This window comes from Balearica regulorum, chromosome 6 (assembly GCF_011004875.1).
Source record: "Balearica regulorum gibbericeps isolate bBalReg1 chromosome 6, bBalReg1.pri, whole genome shotgun sequence".
NCBI lineage: Eukaryota > Metazoa > Chordata > Aves > Gruiformes > Gruidae > Balearica > Balearica regulorum.
The window spans coordinates 24,046,419-24,061,236 of NC_046189.1; the positions used below are offsets into that span (position 1 = coordinate 24,046,419).

Sequence of the window (14,818 nt, forward strand, 5' to 3'; positions counted from 1 at the left end):
ACACACACACAGGCCACGAGAAACACCAAATACGATGCAACTTTTTTTTTTTGCATACGGGCAATAACCACCTCAAAACTGTGTTCCGGGATCTGGGCAGTGTGCAGCGAGACCCCGGTCCTCCCGGGGTGCCTAACTCCTCCTGCGTAAGGCCTCGCAACGGAAGTTTACCCGCTGCTTTATTCAGCACACGGCACCGGCTCTGCCCACCGGCCCAGGCCCACGGACGGCGTGGGCCGCTCGGCTGCAGTCGTTGTGCAACTGCCCGCCTCCCCTCAGACACCTCGACCTCCGCCTCGACTGCTCCGGCCCCGCAAGGTGAGCACCCCGGTTCCGCAGCTAGCGCCGGGAGGAAACCCTTTCCTCCGCTACCCTCCACCGCAGCCCGGCCCGCCAGCGTGCGCGGCAGACAGAGGCGGCCGGAACGCTCCCCGCCAGCCGCCCCCGAGCAAGCGCGGAGGGCCGGGACGGACCGCTGCTCTGGGCCACGCGGGCCCGGCCTCTACGGAACCGCACCGGAACCGCGACCCCGCCGAGCCCGAGGGCAAGCCGCTGAGGGAGGGAAGCGCCCTGCCCAGGCCGCGGGGCCCCGCCAGGCGGCGGCACGGACACTCACCACTCCGGCAGCAGCGGCCGTCACCCCAGCAACACCGCGCCGACCCCGGCCCTCCTATTGGCCAGCCGAAACCCCGCCCACTGTCTCGGCCCGCGAGTCCTGATCGGCCGTTCGGGGTGGGCGCGTGCGCGGAGCTCTTCGGCCGTGTTCGGTGAGCCGGAGTGGGCGGCTCCGTTACCTCAGCGCCCGGCCGCGGCGGGTCTCTTTCTTCTGGGGCAAGTAACCCCTAAGTGTAACTCCTGCAAGCGCTGAAGCACCCGTGCTATTCTTCCGTGTGCTTTAGCTTTTGCGTCTGAGCCGCCTCACGGCTGTACGCGTGAACTTTCACCGTGCGGGGAAGGGAGCTGGCACTGCTCAGCTTCTCTGCAGAGCCGCACAGTGAGGCCTTGTGCTCCAGCCCTGCCCCTGCCACAGCCCCTGCTTATGAACCCTGTGACTGATTTCAGTCACATCTGGGAGAAAGGCCTCAAAAATCACTGAGTTTGTAAGGAGTGTAAGCATCCAGCTAGAGGAGAGCAAGGGAGTCAGGATATTTGCATCATCAACGGACAAGGAGGAGCTCAGCCCTCATCAGTGTAACCTAGCAGTAGCCGGGATAACCAAGTAGCATTGATTTTTTTGTTTTCTCTGTATATGTCAAACTGCCATTTTAATGTCTGCAAACTCTTAGAACCTGTAAAGGATTGTGGTATAAATACACTGGGCCTGAATGACCACTGCTACATATACAACTTGGGAAGCAAAGCAAACGTATCAACACACGCTGCACCCAAGTAACTCCTGCAGGCTCCTGAGGCCTTAAAAGAAAGACTGGCATGCCATCCAAATAATGTGCTGAAGACAGAAGAAAGGGGGGGGGGGAAGTGAGACTTTCTTCAGAAATCTTTCAAAGGAAACTTGCACAAAGCAGTAATAAAAAAATAAGAGTGAAATAAAAGTGAAACCTGAAATAAGCAGAAGGGACAAGAATGAAATGAAAGTAAAAAATTCTGCAAAAGAAGCCTCCAACTGAAGGAAGCTCCACCGAGAGCAGAATGCTGTAGCACATCTCAGCATGACAAGCAGCTGAGGGCACGATTTGAATTACAGGAAATTTTAGACTGGGAAAGGACCTCTGGAGATATCTGGCTTCCTTTTAAAATCAAGGGCCCTGCCAAGCCAAGTCTTAAATACTTCTATTGAGGAAACTCCCACTACTTCTCTGGGCAATATATTCCAGTATCTAGTTGTTTTTACAGTGGAGAATATTTTTTTCTTATACCTGGACAGAATTTCCCCTGAAGAAACGTATTCCAATGCCCCTTGTCCTGTGCACCCCTGTGAAAAGGGATCCAACTTTCAGGAGTTAGAAAACTGTGGTTGGATCTCCCCTGAGCCTTCTTTTCACAAGGCTGAATAAACCCAATTCCTTCAAACATGTGCCAAGCTCTGCAATCCTGCAAGCATCGTGTTCGCCCTCCATTGGACCCTTTCCAGTTTTTCACTCTCTCTCATGAACTGTCCAGGACCAAAACTGAACACAGTAATCCAGGTGCTCTCTATTTACTCTCTTATTTTGCTACAAAACATGAAACTGAGTCAAGGATCTGTTGCCTTACCTCAGAATCACACTGAGGGTCCCTAAAACCCCACAATGGAAACCAAGCCTTCTCCCGAAGCTCAGTGACATCGACCATATGGGTGAAACCACAGCTCAGGGAGAGACTGTCCCAACAATTTCAGAGACTATCCAAGAAACTCCTCTAGGAAGTTTATCACATGCATCACAACCTCCTGCTCTGTATGCAAGCTGCAATTCTTCAAACTAAAAAAAAAAAAAAAAACCAAAAAAAACCCCATCCACCAAAAAAATCTCTTTAAGACAAACCACTATAATATACAAGTCGGCTTTACTTCCCTGATGGCTTTTTGAGGGTCTGTATTCTGCAAAAAGGCACATCCTGCAAATGACTGGGATCATTTTGATCACCTGGGGTTATCAACGCTGAAGTGTCTCATTTTCTGTCAGTGCCCACCTGGAAAGCCACCAGTGCCGAAAACCCTGACGCACTAGTGACCGGCCCTAGAAACTCATGAGCTGGAAAGTGAAAGATACACATCAATTTATGTTTGGTTTTTTTCAGTCATGGTTCCTGCTGAAGGTTTCCTTTTAAGTACTTAGGAGTAACACCAAGTCATGCCCTCCCCTCCAGGTGCTGGGCACCCCCTGCACCCCAGCTGGCCCATGCCATCACACGCTGATCCCACAAACAAAACCGAAACTGGCTCTGGGGCTGGCCCGGTGGCTGCCTGAGGAGGTGCGGAGCAGGACAGGGGACGCACTCCTCACTGACATGGAGCCGGACCCCCAGCACTGGAGACCCTCGGCCGCCCCTGCAGGCACCCACCCCGCACCCTCCATCATTCTCCAGCGGCAGCAGAGGGGCTGGAGCATGGCGGCTGCCAGCTGGCTGCCTGCTGCGGGAACCCCAGCCTCAGCTGCCCTTGCCGGCCATCCTCGCCGGCCCATGAGGCCGACTGCAACCTCTGCGTGCACTTGGTGGAGCTGCTCCACAGCACGCTGGTGGATAGAATGCAGACCGAGAAGTGCCTGCAGATCGGCATCTTCCAGGACGAAGACTGGGATCGGGTAAGTGGCCCGCCCACACCAGGCAGTGCCACAGACACTGGCCATCCCCAGGAGCTGTGGAGCTGGTAGGAAGCCACAACTAGAAATGGCCTTGTAAGTGCAAAAATGAAAGGTGAAACTTCGGGGAAAAGAGAAATGGTGCTCCAAGTAAGCCAATGAAGACTGTTGGCAGTGGGCCAGCAGGTGGGATGCCAGCTAAGAACCAGGAAAAGAAAAATGCCATTTACAGGGGGTTAGACTAAGCCAGTGTCTAAATGGAAGGAATATGGCTGGCTTTACTGATACTTATCATTTTGCCACAGACCTTAGGCTCAGAAGCTCATTGTCTTCTGACACCTGAACCATACCAGGAAGTAGTGATGGCCTGTGAAGTCCTAGAGAATACTTAAGTTAAAATAAAGCAAGACCTTCCCTCCCCTTTTTTCCCATAGGTTCACTAAGGAGTACCATACTAGACAGTAAAGCTGAGCAGAAATACCAGTTTGACAAGAAAGAGCAACTTTGATGAAAACATTTGCCAGTGTTTACTCCATTTGGCTAAGAATGACTTGCTTGGACTAATGTGAAACTTATTTGGAACCAAAAAAAATGGATACCCTGAAACAGTGTTAGAAGAAATTAAAGTAATACTTGCCGTAGCAATGATGGTAAAACTGGCAAACTAAGGGTGGAACTACATCATATTAGCACTCTGAGATTTTGCATCCACTTTTTAGGTAGTTTTATGCTCCATCTCAGATAAACGACAGTCATGTACATAATTTTGTCTGGTGACTGTCAGGCAGCAGTAAGGGCCAGCTGCACCCTAAGGGATGGGGAGCCGAGCATGGTAACACAGCAGGCAGAGGCAGGGGCCTTTTAGGAGGTTATTGGCTCCATTCCCTGGTAATGGATCCACATGTTCCCCCAGGTCGTCTTTTTGCTGCTGGTATTTCCATTAAGCCCTTCATTGCCCTCCACAATCCTGCCAGTTTTAACTCCAACAATGCCTAAGCTTTCTTAATGTGTTTCTGTATTCCTTTCTGTTTACCTCTCCCTACTCGCGCTTCCCATGCACTTCCTTTTAGTGTTCAGTCTCAGCAGTTTCCACTGCTATGCCTGCCCATTTTCTTGCATATCAGGATGGGTGATTCTCAAGCCTCGAGAAAATTGCCCTTGAGGACTAAAGCACCTGTCTTGGGCTGCTTTACTGCTGTGATGGTCATATTGTTCCTCATGTGATCACATGTCAAGTTCTGCTCATGACAGCCTTGGGACACTTTTCCATAGCTTCTTTGAGGGCAATAGTCACTTTCTAGAGGCTTAACTATTGTATCTTTAAGTGGAAATTAATATATTGAAGCCAGTTTAAGAAGGGAAATGTTCCATTTTATGTATGAAGTCATGTTACAGATTAAGTCTGAGCTCTAGTAAGCCATATGACATGACTTCTCCTTAATCATGGTTGGCTATTCCCTAAACCAGTGTCAACACCAATTATTATTCTGCAATAATAATGATTATTATATAGTGGTTATTATTATAACCATTGTCCAGTCTCTCCAATTAAATTTTAGGTCTCATAAGTTTTATATATCCTACTCAAAACTATATGAACATGGACAAAATTGCAATAAATTTCTTCTGATGAGTGGCAGGCCCACTTTATATCTTTATTTTTAAGTGTGTTTTAATGATGACAGGGAAATGCTTTTGTACCTATCCTGAACCATTTCCAAAGCCTGTCTCAGGATTAGGGTTTGGTTTTTTTTTAATTTTCACCAGATCCACACTGTAACTGACAATCTTGGGAACAGAGATGGAACTATTGAGCAGAATAGTGCAGAAGAAAGATTGGTTCTGTCCTTTTTTGATCGCTCTGTGTGAAAGCCAACATGGAGGCCTTGCAGATAATTTAAGCAGAAATACAGGAGGAATCATCTTATTTCACCAATGCTAATGTGTGGGGTTTAAATATCTCTTTTTTGTACTGTCACTTAGGAAACAATGCAGGGTTCTCACTGTATTGATTTCACTGTGACACTGAGACTAATTCTTTCACTTGTCCAGGGATTTCAAAATCAAGTTATGTAACAGCTTATTCAATAGATTCTTAAACACTAAAAATCCTTGTTAAGCAATATAAGAAATACGATAATATGTATGTAGTTGTAATTAAACTGAATCCTTACCTTTTATAACCCATTGGTTTTCAATATGATGTTTTTATAATAATTCATAAAAAATATTCTGAAGATTAATTTGAACAAATAAAACAAACCTTTTCTGTATTTCTCCTTCAACACAAGGATTAGTGTTTCCTTCATAGAATGTTTACAAATATATGTGGCATTTTAAAGTACATTGCAGTATGTCTCCTTGGGGGTAAGAAAGACATTCATAAGTCTCAAGACATTGTATAAAATTTACTATAAATAATAAACTAGTAAAGAGATTATTTACAGAAATTAAACTAAACAAGCTATAGGTTTTTGGCTACTACTTTTTATTCCTGTACAATAATTATGATATTGTAAAATTATCCCAGTGCTTCTCTGGATTCTGAAGTGTGAAAAAAAAAGCAGCCCCAAAATACTCTATCCCTCATTTTTTACTGGGCTCCACATATGTTATATAATATTTTTGAGACAGAAGGTTTTTAACAGATTTCCCATTTAGCAGCTTCAGCCTTCTTGCTTGAGGAACTCACCAGAACTCTGTCTCTGTGCTTTTAGTTGCTGCATACAGGACAATGCACTAAGACTGGGATAAGAGGGGTGTGAAGGTGTCTTTTCTAGTTGAGGGCAGAAACCAACCTGTCCTCTGCCAGACACAGATAAGCAGCTGCCATATTTGAGCATGCAGTTCAAAGGTGGTTGAGGGTTCCAGTCTGCGGGACAAAACCAACCAAGTTAGAGCCCCAGAAGATAGTTCTGAGTGAAAGTCAGATGCTGGGAATAGCTCGGCAGCTACTTTGGTCCTGATTTTCATTTTGTGTTGCAGCTTTGTCAGTCTTAAATTCTTGTCTTCATTACTTTGCTATCAGTAAGGTAAACAAAGTAATAAATATTTAGCAAATATGCAAATTATTAAAATTATTTTCACTTTTTTTTTTTTCAATTCTTTTCAAACTTTGCATATGTGAATTTTCAGTATAGTGCAGACTATATGGGGTAAAACTTGAGTTTAATTCGGTTGTTTGATGCAATACTGAATGAATGCATTTATTCCACAGTTTCTCAGTAGTCTTGGGCAATGCAGGCCCTAAAATAAACTGTATGGATAAATACATAAAGCATAAATTGTATTGCTTTTACCAGAGGATAATATTTTTTCCATGTACACAGTCCTGTACATGTGTAGATATGTAAAGTGTATGATTGCCGTAGCATCCACTGATAGAAGGTCATAGACAAGAAATGTTAAGAACAGGTTCATTGAGTACCTTGGAAGAGAAGTGGTGCTACATTTTATCACTCCTGGTCAATCCTCAATGATTTGTTACAGTACAATACATTGTTATTAGCAAATGCCTACACATAGAAATTGAAAAAATTTGTAAAAAATAAATCTTGAAATAAATTAGATCTATTAATGTCTTTAAATTTAATTTCTAATTGCAGAATAATTGAGTTCCAAATCTGGGAAAACCTGGAATGCAGTCTTACACAGTTTTTGTAAAAAATGTTTAATGAGCAGCATTTTTTTTGCCTTTGGAGCATGCCTAGTTCTACATAAGTCTAATAAAAATAAAAGAACAGAGAAGTCAAAGAGAAATTATTTGCATATTTGAAATGAAACAAAGAAGTGGAAGGAGGGAAAACTTTTTGTGAAAGCTCTCAGGTCTTCTGGATTACAGGCAAGTTTTGAAGTCCTGCTGTAAGGCACATCCATTTATAAGCTTACAGGAGCAATGGAATTGAGAAGGTAGGAAACATGGTCTAGTCCACAAATTCAATTTTCAGATCTTTATAGTGACCACAGATATTTGATATTTATGACCAACAACTTTCTTAATAAATATTTATAAAAACATCAACATTCCAAACTATAATGTTTAAATCAAGACCAAGACCGTGTGTTATGCCGTTATGCCATGATGAATACAGGTTAGTTCTATGTTTTCTGTGCTCCACACTAAAAGAAATTAAATGTTTTATAGTGCTATGGAATTTCTGTTTATTTTCTAGGAACAGAGAATAGACAAAATGTGATGAAGAGCAGTACAAATGAAGAAACAGAAGTTACAAGAACTAGGATATGCCGTAGTGGAGGATTTGAAACAGCGAGAAAATGTGAATCATAGTTTCAGCAGTGAGAACAGTGTATTGGAAACATCTATTGGAAAGAATTCTGCAGTTTCAAGTATGTCCACTAACTGGTATTTTGTGCTGGTACCAGTTAAACTTTAGTAACTGCAAGTAACTGAAAGAACATTCTTGGTATATTAGCTCCCATCTTGTTTATAAATTCAGGAACATATGGTACCGTCAAGGTGATGGGAATGAATGGAAAAAGTAAATCTTGATCTCTTGGACGCAGTAAATGCCATTTCTTTCTATGAATTAACAGCAATAGCAATTTTAAGGATCAGATTAAAAAGTTGTTCAGTTCAAAGAGTTGCTCTAGGACAAGAAAGAAAATGTTGTCATAATTGAACTAATTAATCTGAAAGGTAAGAGCTGGTTCAGAAACCAATTTGCTAGCCCAGTACAGAATGGCTTAGGAGAACATGGCCAAAAAATCTGTAGCACACTATGTGCAGCCTTCATGTAGACATTTTCTGTATCCTTGTTGTAGTGATGGTGTTTTATCTACTATGGGCTGCTCGGTTTTCTTGTAATTGAGCAACATTAATGATCTTCCTTTCCTCTTAAATAGCACTTTTAACAACTTTGTATTATTATTTTTTAATTTACTGTGTGAAGAAATTGGTCATTTTCAAACATATTCAATATTGTTAATTAAAAATATTAATATTATTAAATTAATACTTTATGACAGACCTATTCGTGGTAGGTTTATACCGTCCAATGAAAACATTAGGTTTACATTGACAACTACTCCCATTGTTGACAAAGTTTAAATCAAGAGGAAAGTTTCTGTACCACGATCACTGCAGCTGTATTTCGTACTTCTTTCTAGAAGGCTGTTAATTCTATATTGGAAAATATTTTTGCTTTTGGTAAGTCCTTTAGTGCTGTCCAACAAGTAGTTTTTCATTTTATTTTAAGGTTTTATATTTACAGAGCATCAAACATCCTTTGTCACTTACATCACATGCTCAGAAGTACATTTTTTAGTACAAATTTGTAGAAATTGTAGTGGTCAATGGATCCACTTTTTAAAACATGAGCTGGGAGTTTATTATGAGCAACAGCAATTACCCACAACAATTCCCAAACATAGCTGGGAACCAATGATTCAAACATATGCTGTATGATTAAGGAACCATTCATATATGTTACAAGTTCAGATGGAGCTCAAACAATAGTTACAACTGAGATAAATCCTGCCTGAAATTATTTTAGTGGGCTTACTCAGCCAAAGGAGTGAGACAGCTAAGGCTGCTCTCTTTTCATCAAACATGACTAAATAAAAAAAAATTGGCTCTGAAAATTGCAGCCTTTCAGTGTGCAACAGTACTAGCCTATTTCTCATTTAGCATGATATTAACAGCATATCACAATGTTTTGTAGCAAGTAGTGAATTATTAACTACAGAAAAAATACTGGTTTTCCTGGATCAGAACATAATTTGACAGTATAAAGAAGAGGTGCCAAATATTTAATGATGATTCAGAATGGATCAGACTGAGTTATCCTCAGTCTTAGTTAGGATCCTTTCAGGGTAAGCCTAAGGCTCTTAATTGTAGCCTCACTTGAGGGTAGGTTTTCATTGCTGTTAGCCTGATCTTTTACCTGACTCTTGTCAGGTTGAGGGTTACAGATAACTAGATCTATTAGCTATTGACTAGCCTGCCACAAGCTAATTCTAGCCTGAAAGCTACGGTCTCCTCTGAGCACTGAACTGTACTGAAATTAATAGACAGTGGGCATTAGCAGTTTGTGCGGTTTGAGTAGATCTGTTTGGTGAAATGGTGCTAAGGGTGTACATACTACATGAATTCTGGCAATTTGGTTCAAATTGACTTCAGGCTGGTATGGGCTGTATGCCTGCAAGTGGCTGGGACACATCTCATTTGGTTTCAGCTGACAGGAGTTCATTTCTTGTGATCCAAACCAGCTCTCGTATATGAGCCAAAGTAGTATAAGTGGGGACAGTTGACAGATTCACTGTAAACGTGCACTTCTGAGTTAAACTCAACCAGCAGTGTAGATGCAATGAAGCAAGGGCTGCCAGGAGACAGTGCTGCATGAAGATGGCTGTAGAGGAACTGGCCCACATACAGCCATCTTGACGTGCAGTAGGCTTTGAACTCTCTGCATTTGTACACACAGACTTGACTGCACGCAAGTCTTTTTCTATTTTCATCCTTTCTCATGATTTCATAAGACTGTATTTTTAGACCAGGCAGCTGAAAATACAACTGGAGTCCAGATTCTACTTCCAAGTAGGCTGGGAACCCACCTAATTTGCAATTTGATGCTGTCAAATGCTGTCAGTTTTGCAGTACACTCCCACCATTCCTTCATGGATTGAAGACAGATTTCAAGGAGAAAGGAGTTTTTCCAAGTCACTTGAAATTACTGCAATTTGCATTGTATCTTTTATTGGAGTAGCTGAGACAGAGGGAGTCAGAAGGTATAAGAGCAGTAGAGTCACAAAGACAAAGTAGAAATAGATCATTTAGCCTAAGAGAAAAATGGAGAGAAATTGTGCGTGTAAAAACACAGATCAGAAACTGCACACACAAAACCCAACACAAAAGCAGTGAGCTTGTAAGGTCAGAAATTAAACACCTGGATTAAGGCTACAGTTACCTGTAAAAGCAACAATTTAAATAGTAGCTCTGTTTCTCAAGGCCTGTTTCATAAAAAAATTTTGATTGGAACAAATAATTGCACTGTAATTAGCTGGAAATTTCAGTAACATCTCACGAAATGTCCCTTACTACTTCAGATTAGAAAAACTGCCCATTAATTTGAAACTAGGACCAGTTTTAATAGCCTGTTTATATTTTGGTCCTTCATTTATATTTTCAGATGTTTGAAACTTATTCTATGACATAATATAGCACAGGACAGGAAAGAAAGACTTTTTTCATTAATATTGCATAGATCCATTATTTTCATTGCATTCCATTGTCTTTATACTTATTTATTAGTCCATGCAAAGTGACTGAAAATCTTTTTGTGGAGTTTGCTGCGTTACAATGTGCAAATAGCACTGTAAGGGAAGACTTGTGAAAGTGAAAACAGCTGTTAGAATATCAACTCTTTTATCGTCGTCGTTTTGGAAAGACTGGGGGGGTATTTTATTTTATTTTATTTTATTTTATTTTATTTTATTTTATTTTATTTTATAAGAATTCAAGGAAGTTGCTACAGTTGAAAAAGGAGAACGTTATTCTATTCACTGTTCATTTGGAAGATGAGTATTTTGCATTTCACTTCACCACTGAGGTTTTCTGTTAAGAGATTATTTTGTAATGCATGCTGCACATTGTAATTTAGATAATTATGTACAAAACACTTTGTGAATGCATATTCTCTGCGGCATGTACATCTTTCAGTAGGTCATTGTAGATGGGAGACCACATGGAATAGATACAGAGAATTTTAATTTTGTCCTCTCTTTCCTATCCACATGGATTCCTAGAAAGTGAAAACGAGCGGTAGCAGTGTCATCTTCATAGCTGGAGTTCCCACTAATGCTACTTAATAGTTTGTTGCAGGTCTTTGAATGTGGATTATAACTGGTGAGGTTTTCTTCTCTTTTTCAGGACAATGCTGCCTTTTAATGTTATATTAAATGTATGCTATTATATACTAATAGGGAAATTTTATAGAAATCAGGTTTCTGCTGTGAATATATTTTTAAGTGCATTTCTGTTGATTGCATTGATTCCTAGGAGACTAAACTTTTAATTTAGGTGCTTAAAGTCTTCAATGCCCTTGCCCATTGTAACACTTCCTACAGATGGTGGTGATTCATAGTTGGATGAAATTCTGAGGTCTGTATGGAGTAAATTATGAAAACTGTAGGACAGCAAGACAGATGTTTGCATCACTTTTCATGGTTATGTTAGAAAAACTAAAGATAAAGACTTAACACCTGACTCCTAGTGGTAGCTAAGGTAGCTTCATTTCAGTTGTCTATTATACTTGATCTGTGAAATAGTAGGTTTGTTTCTGTTTTTCATTCACCTTTAAAGGAGAGCAAAACTTGCATAAAGGAAAATCAAAGCTTCATATTTTTACTGAACGCAGACTAGGTTTAACGTCCACCTCACTTTCCAGGATTTTATAGTGTGTATTTCAGGTGTAACATTCTAAGACACTATAACTTCTGTTCAGTTCTAAACTCTCATTCACAGCATCTGTTTTGCTTTTTGAATTATTTGTTTGGGTCAATAAGTTGGAGACAATATGTATACGGACCATAATGGGATATACACTGGAAAAAACTATGAAAACCTTGATAGGACACAAGTTCACTAGCTAATTAAGCAAAACACAGGTCAATGCTATTTCACTGATTTCTTATGCATACTATGAGCTCAGTTACAGAGTACTGCAGGTAAGCTGACAATGCAGGGTGAAGCTGTTTGCAGTGATTTTTTCCACAAGAACTGTGTATCTCTTTAGATATTAAAAGGGCTGAGTTTTAGAAGATCTAGCTGTATAAATTACACTTGTGACTGAAAAACAGTCAGTGTAATACATTGATTGCCCAGCAGAGGGAGACCTTAACATTAGAATATCTACAGTGAACTTGGCAGATTCTGTGGCAGTGTCCAAATCTGGTGTAATAGGATTGTCAGTCTTTGTTTTCACTTGCAAACAGTTTGGAAGATTTAATAACTCCTCTCTGATTTAATTTACCTGCGACCTATGGTTTACTCTTTTCTTGTTACATGAAGAGACCCTTTTAAAGAAAAAAAATCACAGTTCTGGTTTTGATTTTCTTCTACTATGGATATAACTCACATGGCTTACAGGGAGTAAAAGAGAATGTTTTCAGTTTGCCAGCAGCACAGTGTTTCCAGTAGACCAACATGTTTTCTTTCTTCCTTTCTTCCTTTTTCTTCCTTTCTTTTTTTGGCTCTTCACCACTCTGAAAAGATACAGTAAAATAGGACCAGAGTGGATCATGTCTGGACCCTTGCTTTCAAGCAAACAGAACATAGATGCTTGACAACAGTAAATCACAACTCATATTGCCTTACCTCTTACCTCTGGGCTAGAATAAAAATCAATGGAAGGCTTTCACTGTGAACTCTGGTTCACAGTATTTAGATGCCAGACTTCCTCTTATTTTGTTGGAAAACAGATGCCATTTTTATGGGTGTGGACTTCAGTCTCAGCCCCAAAAGAGTTGATTTACTGAGATTGTCTGAATAGGTCTCTAGACATCATCATCATACGGAATGGTCAGTGATGCAGAATGATAGAATCACATAGGCTCAAAGGCACTTCCAGAAGTCATCCAGTGCAGTCGTCTGTACAGATACTCATAATGCTGCCACATACATACGCATCTCTTGCTCTGAGAGGAGCTAGATTGTGCCTGGGCCCTGCAGAGAGTAAGCAAGAGGGAACAGGACATGCTTTAGAGGCATCTAAATGTGAGGAGAAGCATTTCCAGGGTACCGCAGAACAGTAATGAAGGTCTGCTTTGGTCCTAAGTAATTTAGTAGCCCTATTTGTTAAAGCAACCTAATCAATGGAGGTTACTACCTGAAGACCTTTGCAAATCTCAAATTTAAACATATGTGCAAGTTCTAAATATAGTTTTAAACTAAATATTGGACTGTGTTTACATAATACTTTGCAGACAGATACGAACTTGCTATGTATATACTGAGCCCAATTAAACACTGCTGTTGTAAAAGACGTCCCGTTTTTTTCTTTTAATCTTAGACCTCAGGCAGAACAAATTTGCAGCTGTCCACCATGGTGAACAGCCTGTGTTTGCCTATGCAGAATTCAAGAGGAATCAGTTACCTTTTGGAATGTAAGCTTTTTTAAGTTTGTGCTGGAAGTGTGTGTTGTACAAGGGCTAGAAACAATCTGGGTACTTCTCAGGCCAATTCTGCCTAATAAAGCTAGTATTAGATCAGTTACGTTAATGTAAATGTTATATATCATATGCCTGCAAAGTGTTTACTATAAGTGCTTTTAAAATAGTTTCAAGCTTTTTAAATATTGAGATCCATGTATTTTGCAAGTACACAGAAAATTCAGGATATCTCAGATCTAAATTGCTGTCCTATACCTAGGGCTTTAGTCTATGTATTGCTAACTCTGAAGAATATACTTTGCACTTCTGCATCAACTGAGGTGACTCATCAGTCACATTGTATTTTTTTCCTCACTGTATCACATGAAATGTCTGGGCACAGAAACTTGGCATTAGCTGTGTCCAGTAGTCTAGCAGAAAAAAAAATAAATCACTACAGTTATGTGAAGAATGCAGAATTTTTTTCCAGTGTTTACTTGCTATATGTTCTGTTTACATGTGGGGTTTAAAAACAACTAGTTAAAATGTTTTTTAAAACATTAATGCTCTTTAATCTTGCCTAGTGAGCTCAGTGAGAGCAACCATGAGAAAAAAAGCTAAGGAGATACAGATGGACTTTGTGATATTTATGGATTTTATAATTTGAAGTTTTGCGGTAGGACTATATTGTATTAAAAAAGATGTTTGCATAGTGACACTATCCAATCACTGACATGATTTGGATTTTAATGCAAAGAATCACATGGATTTAGTCGCAGTTTTCTGTGCAAGGATCATTTTACATTTGAGAAAAATGGTGGAGTTAGGACAATAGAAGAATAAGTATCATGTTTCTTTTAGCCCTGAGCAGCAATTCATGTGAGCCTTGTACAAAGGCAGACAACTTCCCTAAAGTTATACTGTGCACGATGAAAATTCTTTAATAGAATCATATCCTGTGAAAAGATTCCTGTATTAGCCTTTATATAAACAGAGGCTGAGGAAGCTAGGAGAGAGCTAAGGTAAATATTTTTTAGGCCTGGACAGTTAATTGAGGATGTTAAGGAACTGAAATTTAACCAAACAGATGGGTGATAAAGTGCTAGTTTCAATATGATTGAACTACTGAATTTAGCCAACCAGAAAGCAAACAACGTTCTTCGTCAAAAGAGAGTAGTAGAAGTCAGATAAGTAACAGCAAGTACTCTCTGGTGTGAATTTCCCTGTGTTCCAGGTAGTACTGCACTCACACTAAAAGGCAAAGCAAGCAAAAAACACTTAAGAATGGCATTCGGATGTTTCCATCAGCAGTATTTTATCAAGCTTCATTACTTTTTGTTAGTTTAATTTTATTTAATGGAATCAGGGATACTAGAAAAATACACTTATTTTGTGTGTAATGTATCAGTGATAATAAAATCCTCATGATTCTTCATTTAATGCTATCATCAGGAAATAAAACTGTAGAA

At 40.3% G+C, this 14,818-nt stretch overlaps 1 protein-coding gene across 1 annotated transcript in view; it reads left to right on the plus strand.

Annotated features, from left to right (window-relative positions):
* Nucleotides 1–34: 34 nt before the first annotated feature.
* Nucleotides 35–14,818, plus strand: part of IFIH1 (interferon induced with helicase C domain 1) — a 29,074-nt gene continuing 14,290 nt past the window's right edge. The window contains 8 exon segments of the mRNA XM_075755790.1: nucleotides 35–60; nucleotides 219–767; nucleotides 1,886–1,974; nucleotides 2,956–3,245; nucleotides 5,010–5,047; nucleotides 5,049–5,181; nucleotides 6,378–6,397; nucleotides 7,444–7,589. Coding sequence (XP_075611905.1) covers nucleotides 35–60; nucleotides 219–767; nucleotides 1,886–1,974; nucleotides 2,956–3,245; nucleotides 5,010–5,047; nucleotides 5,049–5,181; nucleotides 6,378–6,397; nucleotides 7,444–7,589 — 1,291 coding nt within the window.